The sequence below is a fragment of the Thamnophis sirtalis genome, unplaced genomic scaffold, assembly GCF_051295495.1.
Source record: "Thamnophis sirtalis isolate CommonGarterSnake01/CBP01778 unplaced genomic scaffold, rThaSir2_p1.2 scaffold_8, whole genome shotgun sequence".
NCBI lineage: Eukaryota > Metazoa > Chordata > Lepidosauria > Squamata > Natricidae > Thamnophis > Thamnophis sirtalis.
In genome coordinates, this window is record NW_028261388.1 from 3,366,558 (window position 1) to 3,377,124 (window position 10,567).

General features: G+C 45.3%; 1 protein-coding gene across 1 annotated transcript in view; it reads right to left on the minus strand.

Annotated features, from left to right (window-relative positions):
- CAPN5 (calpain 5) overlaps window positions 1-8,977 on the minus strand; it is a 38,479-nt gene extending 29,502 nt beyond the window's left edge. The window contains exons 1-2 of the mRNA XM_087722026.1: window positions 8,945-8,977; window positions 7,781-7,912 (exon numbers count right to left, since the gene is read on the minus strand). Of these exons, the coding sequence (XP_087578152.1) occupies window positions 7,781-7,912; window positions 8,945-8,977 (165 nt within the window). The remainder of the gene's footprint in view (window positions 1-7,780; window positions 7,913-8,944) is intronic.
- Window positions 8,978-10,567: the final 1,590 nt, after the last annotated feature.

A 10,567-nucleotide genomic window follows, 5' to 3' on the forward strand; every position in this document is an offset into this window, starting at 1 on the left:
TCTGTCAGAAATGGTGTAGGGTCTCCTGCTTGGGCGGTGAGGGTTGGGCTAGATGACCTCCAGGGTCTCTTCCAACTCTGTTAATCTGGTTAGGGATCTCATGAGCCGGAGGGCAGGTGAGGCCGCCCACGGCGAATGTGATCATGGAAAGACGACAATTCCTCGGTGTGCTACCTTCCGAATTTCCATTCATTAGGAAGTTCTCTGGAGATCCAGGCAACGGCGTCGAACGGAGGGTTACAATACAACCGCAACAGCACAACAACTCATTCTAAATTGCGTTGGACACAATGGATGTTGTGGGTCCAGCTAATCAGTGGCATCTACTCAACCTTCCCTGGTATTTAAGGAAATGTGGAAGCTCTGGAATTTGGCTGTTTATGGTTATTTCGATCGCAAGCAGCCCTCGATTTTCAACCGCTGCGAAAATGACCGTTGGAAAAAGTGGCTTGCAACCAGTCCTCCGACTTACGACCGCTGCAGCGGTCACGTCCTCAAGATTCAGACGCTTGGCAACTGACTCACATTTGCGACGGCCGCGGAGGGTCCCCCCTTTTGCGACCTTCTGACAAGTGAAGTCAAGGGGGAAGCCATCTTCACGTTAACAATAATCTTGCTGACTTAACAACTGCAGTGATTCGCTTAGCGACGGCGGGCAAGGAAGGTGATAGAAACCCGGGGCAAAGCTCACTCCGCAAGTGTCTTGCTTAGCAGCGGAATTGTAGGGCTCCATTGTGGTCGTAAGTCGAGCGCATATCTGTGCATCAAAGTAGCATTTCTCAATATCAGCCGCTTTAAAAAGCATGTGGGCTTTTTAAAGTGCTCGTTCAGCTGAGAAAATTGGTTCGCACTTTTGTGTAATTTGGGGCTGTGTGGAGAATTCAGATCCGTCTACGGAACAAGTGTGTGAATTCCAACCTCTTCTCCCCCCCCCCCCTTTAATATCTTCCTTCAATTTCAAAAGCAAAGATGAAAATCCAAACGAACACGAAAGAGGAAAACAAAATTAAAAGTGACCCACAAAGTGCTTCCAATTTACAACAAAAAATGTTTCTCCAATTTCCTTCTTAAGTCCAGTGATAATAAGAAGGTAATAGCCTCTCTCTCCATTTAGGCAATTAATACCAGCGTCTCGAAATAACAGAAGTCCTCGACTTACGACCACGGTTGAGCCCAAGGTTTCCGTCCCTAAGCCCAGAACGGTTGCTCAGCGGGCTTCGCCCCACTTTACGACGTTTCTTGCCGCCGTTGGTAAGCGGATCACCGCAGTCGTTAAGTTTGTCGCACGGTTGTTAAGTGAATCCGGCTTCCCCCCCCACCATTGACTTCACTCGTCAGAAGGTTGCAAAAGGGGATCATGTGACACCCCCCTCCACCCGGGACATTGCGACCGTCATAACTGTGAGTCAATTGCCAAGGGCTCCGAATGTTGATCCGGCAACAGTGGGGATGTTGCCAGAGTCATTAAGTGTGAAAAATGATCATCAACCTCAGTGGTTAAATGCAGCACTGCAGGCTACTTCAGCTGACTGCAGTTCAGCAGTTCGGCGGTTCAAATCTCACCGGCTCAGGGTTGACTCAACCTTCCATCCTTCCGAGGTGGGTAAAATGAGGACCCAGATTGTGGGGGCAATATGCTGACTCTCTGTAAACCGCTTAGAGAGGCCTGAAAGGCCTATGAAGCGGTATATAAGTCTAACTGCTATTGCTATTGCTATTGCTTTTTTTTTTTACAGCGCCGTTGTAAGTCGAGGACTGCTTATTCTAACAATCCACTTCTAAAGCATCCGTATTCGTGAATATATTCTGCAAGTTTTCCCTTTCAGGGCAACGAGCAGCAGGAGGAATTCAAACTCCTTTCAGCTCAAAAGGTGGAAAAAAACCAGCGTTCAACAAACAAGACAGGAGGGATTTGGGAGTCCACAGAGGAAGAGGAAGATCTCAAATAATAAGACTCTAGTGAGCCTTCCTCCCCGGCTTGAATTACGTCCCACAGGAGCAAAGAGGGAGGCTTTAGGATGTCGGTGTGTGTGCATGCGTGCGTGTGTGTGTCTGAAATGAAAGACAGGTACAGATAATCCTCAAGTTACAACTTAATCCTCTCTTTCCCCCCTCAAATAAGACCCAGCTGGAAAATAAGTCCTACCATGGTTTTTCAGGATGCTCACAATATAAAATTAAAGGTAAAAGTTCCCCTCGCACATCTGTGCCAGTCGTTCCTGACTCTAGGGGGCGGTGCTCATCTCCGTTTCAAAGCCGAAGAGCCAGCGCTGGCCGAAGACGTCTCCGTGGTCATGTGGCCGGCATGACTCAACGCCGAAGGCACACGGAACGCCGTTCCCTTCCCACCAAAGGTGGTTCCTATTTTTCTACTTGCGTTTTTTACCTGCTTTCGAACGGCTAGGTTGGCAGAAGCTGGGACAAGTCACGGGAGCTCACTCCGTTACGTGGGCGCTAGGGATTCAAACCGTCGAACTGCCGATCTTTCTGATTGACAAGCGTCTTAGCCTCTGAGCCACCGCGTCCTTTTTTCGTAATATAAGCCCTACCCCAAAATAAGCCCCAGCTAAGATCGTCAACTAGGCCAGTGTTTCTCAACCTTGGCAACTTGAAGATGTCCGGAGTTCAACTCCCAGAATTCCCCAGCCAGCATTCGCTGGCTGGGGAATTCTGGGAGTTGAACTCCGGACATCTTCAAGTTGCCAAGGTTGAGAAGCACTGAACTAGGCAAATGCATTTAGTACCGTATTTCCCTGAAGACAAGATCTAACTGGAAAGGAAGCCCTAATGCATCTTTTGGGGCAAAGATTAATATAAGACCTGGTCTTATTTTCAGAGAAGTATGGTAGCATTAGCACTTAGATTTACAGGTAGTCCTTGACTTACAACAGTTCGAATAGTGACCAAAGTTGCAACAGCACTGGGAAAAAGTGACTTACGACAATTTTTCACAGTTTCGGCCTTTGCAGGCTGCCCATGATCATGTGATCAAAATTTGCATACTTGACAACTGATTCATATTTGTGAACGTTGCTGTGTCCCGCGACCGTCTGACAAGGAAAGTCAATGGGGAAGGCGGATTCACTTAACAACGGTGTGACTAACTTATCAACTGCAGGGATTCACTTAACGACCGTGACAAGAAAGTCGTAAAATGGGGCAAAATAGCAATAGCAATAGCAGTTAGACTTATATACCGCTTCATAGGGCTTTCAGCCCTCTCTAAGCGGTTTACAGAGAGTCAGCATATTGCCCCCAACAATCTGGGTCCTCATTTTACCCACCTCGGAAGGATGGAAGGCTGAGTCAACCTTGAGCCGGTGAGATTAGAACCGCTGAACTGCTGATCTAGCAGTAGCCTGCAGTGCTGCATTTAACCACTGCGCCACCTTGGCTCGCAAAACTCACTTAACAAGCGTCTCACTTAACAACAAATTGACAAGTCCAACAAATCCACAATTGACTCAATTGTGGTTGTAAATCGAGGATTACCTGTGGGGCAAAACTCACTTAACAAGCGACTCACTTAACAACAAATTCTTTTTTTTCCTTTTCTTTCTTTATATTTTTTTCCTTGGTTTATTTCATTTTTTATTTCTTTATTTTTTATCATATTATAGCTCAATAAGAGTTGAATAAAGGAACACACCAAGGGGAGAGGTAGAGGGAAAGAAGAGGGAGGAGTAAGGAAGGAGTAAGGGGAATGTAAGGAGGGCGTAAGGGGAATGCTAGGAGGAAGGGGAGAAAGGAAGGTTTGAGGGGAAAGGGAAGTAGGGAAGGGGAGTGTTAGAGGGAGGAAAGGAAAGTTGGAGGGGAAAGATGGGGTGTATGGAGGATGGAAGTGCCAGGTGGGGTTGTGAATGATGATGAGTTGTGTTTTTATTTTATTTTATTTTATTTCTTTTCTTATAGCAAATATCCAGTATATAAGTGACTGTAAAATGGAATCTGAAAATGAATAAAATATATATATATATTTTTAAAAAAAAACAAATTGACAAGTCCAACAAATCCACAATTGACTCAATTGTGGTTGTAAATCGAGGATTACCTATATATACCACTTCACAGTACTTTCCAACCCTCTCTAAGCGGTTTACAGAGTCAGCCTCTTGCCTCCAACAATCTGGGTCCTTGATTTACAACCATTCTTTTAGTTGATTGATTGATTGATTGATTTTATTAGGTTTGTATGCCGCCCTATTCCCGAGAGACTCAGGGCGGCCAACAATAAAAAAGGGAGGGGATACAAAAAATAAAATAAAAAACAGCAATTTAAAATTCTACAACAGCCGTAGTTACTGTTCAAACTTATAACAGCACTGAAAAAAGTGACTTATGACCATTTTTCACACTTATGACCGTTTGCAGCATCCCTATGGGTGATCAAAATTCGGACGCTTGGCAATTGACACATATTTATGACGGTCGCAGCATCCCGAGGTCACGTGGTCCCGTTTTGCGACCTTCCGACAAGCAAAATCAATGGGGAAGCCAGATTCGCTTCACAACCGTGACACTGTCTTTAACAACAGCAGCGACTCACTTAACAACGGCGGTGAGAAAGGTCACGAAACAGAGACAAAACTCGCTTCGCCACTGTCTTTCCTAGCAACGTAAGTTGTGCTCATAAGTAAAGGGCTACCTGTATATCGATATACCGTATTTTCTGGAGTATAAGACGCACCGGAGTATAAGACGCACCATGATTTTGAAGGGGTAAATTTTTTTTAAAAAAATGTTTTTGCATTCTGCAGCCCCCCCCAAACCCTCTGCACCCCTCATTTTTTGCACACAAAAAATGGGGGGGGGGTGTTTGCAGAGCTTTGGGAAGCATGTAAAGTGCTCCTGAGGGGGGGGGGTGAACAAAAAACAGCCAGTTTTTTTGCAAAAAACGGGCTAATTTTGCAAAAAAAAAAAAAGACATGCAGAGGGTTTGGGAGGCTTATAGAATGCTGCTGTGTGTGTGTGTGTGTGTGTGTGTGGAAGGAACGAACAAAAACGGCCATTGTTCGCTCATTTCTGCCCCCCCCCAACCCCCAGGAGTAGTCTGGAAGCCTCCTAAAGGCTATGCACGTCCATTTTTGCAAAGGCGGGGGGATTTCGGTAGGCTAAAAATGCTGTATTCAATGTATAAGATGCATCCAGATTTTCACCCTCTTTTTGGGGGGGGGGAGGAAAGGTGCGTCTTATACTCCGAAAAATATGGTAGTTAGAACCACAAAGCTTATCTACTCTTTTGAAGAGGCAGAATTTCACCAGGTGTCCACTAGAGGGCAACACCTCCCTCCAGGTAAGGAAGAGAATACAGTAACATAAAGGCACATTTTCCTCCCCTGTGTATTATCCTCAACTGACTTGCAAAAATACAATACAACTAATCGTCCATCTTTTTTCCAACAAGTTTCCCAATCGAAAAAGGAGTACGAAATTGCATCCCACAGGGAGAAACTGCTTGCAAATCTGTGGATATTAGAGAACGTGCATACAGGAATAAAATATACCTGCAGTTTTTCATCTCATGGATGCTAAGCCAGTTTTCCTCTCTCTCTCTCTCTCAGCCCAACATACCTCACAGGGTTGTTGTTGGGGGACAAAAGGAGGAGGAAGGAAGGAAGGAATATTATGAATATTTGCCAGCTTATAAAATAGGGAGTCCTTGACTTACAACAGTGCTTTTTTTTTTAAATGTTTCAAAAGTTTTATTTCTTTTAAGGCAAACATTTCATCATTCCTCAATCAGTAAGATATCGAAGTACAATTTTTTGTGTGTCAAAATAATTCTAGTTTACCACCAAATTCTTGTCTAGCCTAATATATACCCGTCCCTCCCTCCACCCTCTCCCCCGACCCCCCTCCACCTTCCCCCCCCCCCTGACTTCCCAGAACCCGTACACGGTATGGATTTCTAACGAACACAGTCTAAAATCTATTGAGAGAAAAAAGAAATAAAAAAAATTAATAACATTCTACGTTGACCTTAGCTTCTTCTTGCTGAACCAACTTTAACAGTGCATTTAAAGACCATTTGAAGTTACAACCGCGCTGATAAAAGTGGCATGACTTTTTTCTCACACTTACAACCACTGCCGCGCGATCACGTGATCAGATGCTATGGCAACGGATTCATATTTATAACCGTCGCAGTTTCCCCGGCGTCATGGGATTCCCCTCTGGCGGCTTTCTGACAAGCAATAGAGCTGAGGTGGCGCAGTGGTTAAATGCAGCACTGCAGGCTACTTCAGCAGTTCAGCGGTTCAAATCTCACCGGCTCAGGGTTGACTCAGCCTTCCATCCTTCCGAGGTGGGTAAAATGAGGACCCGGATTGTTGTTGGTGGGAATATGCTGACTCTGTAAACCGCTTAGCGAGGGCTGAAAGCCCTATGAAGCGGTATATAAGTCTAACTGCTATTGCTATTGCTAAGCAAAGTCAATCGGGAAGCTGGATTCGCTCAACAACCGGGTGACTAATTTTACAAGCACAAGTGTGTTTCACTTAACGAATGTGGCAAGAAAGGTCGCAAAATGGGATAAAGCTCACTGTCTCGCTTAGCAACAGAAATTCTGGGCTTAATTGTGGTCTTAAACAGGGGGTGGGATTCAGCTGGTCCAGACCAGTTCAGGCAAACTGGTTCACTCCAACGATCAGGTTGGCCCGCCCATTCACCCTATTTACCTATTGTTGTGGCCCGCCAGCAGATTCAGACAGTGAGGAGGTTGGGGAGGAAGATGGGCCAGTCCTGGAGTCTGGGGAAGGCTCGGACGAGGGCTCTGTGTCGGAGGCAGAGAGGGGGCCAGGGCCGTCTGAGTTATCAGCTGCCTTCAGAGTCAGACATCAGTAAGGCAGAAGAACAGCTGGAGCCTGTTCCCAGTGCGCGCATGCGCAGAGTGGCCAGGGGAAGGGAAGAGCTAAAGAACAGGGGTCGACTTGGGAGTAAGGCCACAGATGGACGATGAATGGCCCCTCCCAGAGGAAATAAAAGAGGAGCGACAGGGGAGTGGAGTTTGCAGGAGGCAATTATTCGCTTCATTGGTTCGTGACTCTCCGAGATTCCTTGCCAGGTTTTGCAGAGATCCGCCTGGCAGCTCTCCAAGCCAGAGAAGTTCTGTGACCATAAATCCTCCTTTGAAAAACTGGATGTGAATGAGCAGAATTCACAGCAAATTAATCAAAGGGGTTTTTGTCGGGACAAGGAGTTGGCTTCAGGCTCTTGGGAAGCCTCGGTCAGAACACCTATATCCTCTAGAGCCAAGGTGGCGCAGTGGTTAAATGCAGCACTGCAGGCTACTTCAGCTGACTGCAGCTGACTGCAGTTCAGCAGTTCGGCTGTTCAAATCTCACCGGCTCAGGGTTGACTCAGCCTTCCATCCTTCCGAGGTGGGTAAAATGAGGACCCGGATTGTTGTTGGGGGCAATATGATGACTCTGTAAACCGCTTAGAGAGGGCTGGAAGCTCTATGAAGCGGTATATAAGTCTAACTGCTAACTGCTAACTCTCGGCTGATTTGTGCAGCAGAGCGGATTGCGGGGCCTCAGCTGTGTTACTCCCCAGAAGGAACATGGAAGGTAAATTTTGTTAAAACTTGCTGACGCGCGCAAAGCACACGGTTCCCCGAACCGGTTGTTAAACCGGCAGGATGCCACCACTGGTCATTAAGTCCACGAGGCCAGCTCACATGACAGCTAAGTAGATTGTGCCAACACAGCCAGGGGAGCAAAGAAGAGTATTTCTCTCCCCCACCCCACCCCACTCCCCGACAATTTCCAAACTGGTTTACCTTCTGCCACAGGGCCTCTCTGGATGCCAAGGCTGAGCAGGCGGCCACAAACCAGCAATTGCCCACCTGCCCCTGATGTAAGTCGTGGGAGCTGATTCCATCCACAAAGAGGTGAGGGTCCTCGCAGATGTCCTGCAGGAGAGAGAGAGAAACGAAACAGGTTTCTTTCTTTTTTTAAAAAAATATATATTTTTATTGCCTACATATAAATATACTGAACACAGTGTAATTGTCCTGGCATTTCACTTGCCATAAAACAGAAGTGGAAACAAACAGGTGGCACCTGACCTGGGCAAGATTGGCTAAAACGTTTAGCAATATGCCCCCAAACCAGGGATGAAATGCTACTGGTTCGGGCCAGTGGCCCGAAATGAGGGGGAGGGGGGTGTCCATTTTTGCTCCCAGCAGGTTTCCCTGAAGCCTGCTAGGCCAAAAATTGGGGGGTATGGGGTGCTGAGAAAGAAAGAAAGAAAGAAAGAAAGAAAGAAAGAAAGAAAGAAAGAAAGAAAGAAAGAAAGAAGGAAGGAAAGAAAGAAGAAAGAAAGAAAGAAAAAGAAAGAAAAAGAAGAAAGAAAGAAAGAGAAGAAAGAAAGAAAGAGAAGAAAGAAAGAAAAAAAAGAGAAGAAAGAAAGAAAAAGAAAAAAAGAAAGAAAGAAAGAAAGAAAAAGAAGAAAGAAAGAAAAGAAAGAAAGAAAAAGAAGAAAGAAAGAAGGAATGAATGAAGAAAAAGGAAGCAAAGAAAGAAGAAAAAGAAAGAAAGAGAAAGAAAAAGAAGAAAGGGAAAGAAAGAAAGAAAGAAAGAAAGAGAAGAAAGAAAGAGAAGAAAGAAAGAAAGAAAGAAAGAAGGAAAGAAAGAAAAAGAAAGGGAGGGAAAAAGGAGAGGAAAAAAGGACTACAAACCTGACACTAGACAAAGCTTCAGAGGATAATCCAGGGCTGGAAGGGACCTGGAGGTCATCTAGTCCAGCCCTGCTCTAGCAGGACACTGTTAAAGTGAGTTTCTGTCTTCTGATCCCCAGTCACATGACTACATAGCCACGCCCACCCAGCCACATGACCCCTATCAAGTCCAACAAGCCAAACGCACAGAACCTATAGGAAAAAAAATTAGATTTCACCATTGCCCCAAACTGTTGGAAATGTAAACAAACACCTGGCACATACTACCAGATGTGGTGGACCTAAAGGCAAGGACATTCTGGATCCAAATTCCTATGTGTTTTAGAAAAAAATGGCATAGAGTTTAAGCCAGGATTATTTTTTATTAGGCATTATATCGGATGGTTATCGTAAAGGGACCCATATACCTAATATTACACATCTGGACCGCAGCGAGAAAGGCGTATGCGCAGCAGTGGAAGAGCGAAAACTACCCCTTCAGGGGAGGAAACGATAAGGAAGATACTAGTCTGCGCGGAAATGGACAGACAAACGCTAAAAATAAAAGATAAAAGAGATACGGAATACTATGCTACATGGAATAGATTCTATCAATAGTTAGAAACATGAAAGAATCAGGTAAGGTGGACATGGAAAGAGATAGTATGTATGTATTAGAATGCAGGTATTAGAATGACAGATAAGTTGACATTCTAGAAGATGATGGCCAACAATAACTGTACAACACTAGCACTGTTCAAGACAGGTTTCTTGGTAAAGGCCAGGAGGGAAAACGTGGATGCAGAAGTTCAAGACACACTTAGGACATTCCTGCCCTGATCTTCATCTTTGGTACATGAGCCTAGGAAAGAAGCCTGTTGGATTTATTCATTGGCTAGAAGTTTGTGTTGAGATTTTGTTCTGGTCCATGGAAATGTAAAAGCACTCTCTCTCTCCTCAAATGTTATCACTCCCTCCATCTACGCCAAGTAGATTGGGCTGTGGCCCCGCTACCACAAACAATGGAGTTAAGGATGTGGTTCAGTTCCAAAAAACAACTCAACTGGGACAATGTCATGGTCCTGTCTCAACAGTCAACTCAACTGGGCCAAGAAACATGGTCCTATTCCAAGAACCAACTCAACTAGATCAATGGTGAGTCCTGTCCCAACAGTCAACTCAACTGGGCCAAGAGACATGGTCTTATTCCAAGAACCAACTCAACTGGACCTATTCCAACAACCAGCACAACTGGGTCAATGCTGGGTCCTGTTCCAAGAACCAACTCAACTGGATCAAGAAACATGGTCTTATTCCAAGAACCAACTCAACTGGATCAATGTTGGGTTCTATTCCAAGAATCAACTCAACTGGGTCAATGGTGGGTCCTGTCCCAACAATCCACTCAACTGGGCCAAGAAACATGGTCTTCTTCCAAGAACCAACTCAACTGGGTCAATGTTGGGTCCTGTTCCCACAAGGCACTCAACTGGATCAATGATGTCTTGCGTTTAAATTGAAGCCAGCCATGCACAGATGATCTGTCTCCCATCTCAATCAATGATGTAATAGACGCATCTCCTTTTCTGTGGGACGTTCAGCTGGTGGCTAGAAACTCCACCATGCAAGCCCAGAGCTGAAGAAGCTTCTTGGATGAGAAGTGAAATGTCTTCAAAGAAAAAAAATCAGAAACTCCAGTAGCCTCTTGGGGAAAAAAAGCACCTTGGGGATGACCATGACCTGGATGATGGAGAACCTCCATAGACATTTCCATTCATTGCTTCTTGTCCTGCATTCTGGTGCTTTGGAAAATAGGTTGACCACTTCTTCTCTGTGGCAGCTCCTCAAATACTGGTAGACTCCTATCACATCATCCCTAGTCCTTCTCTTCCTTAGACTAGACATACC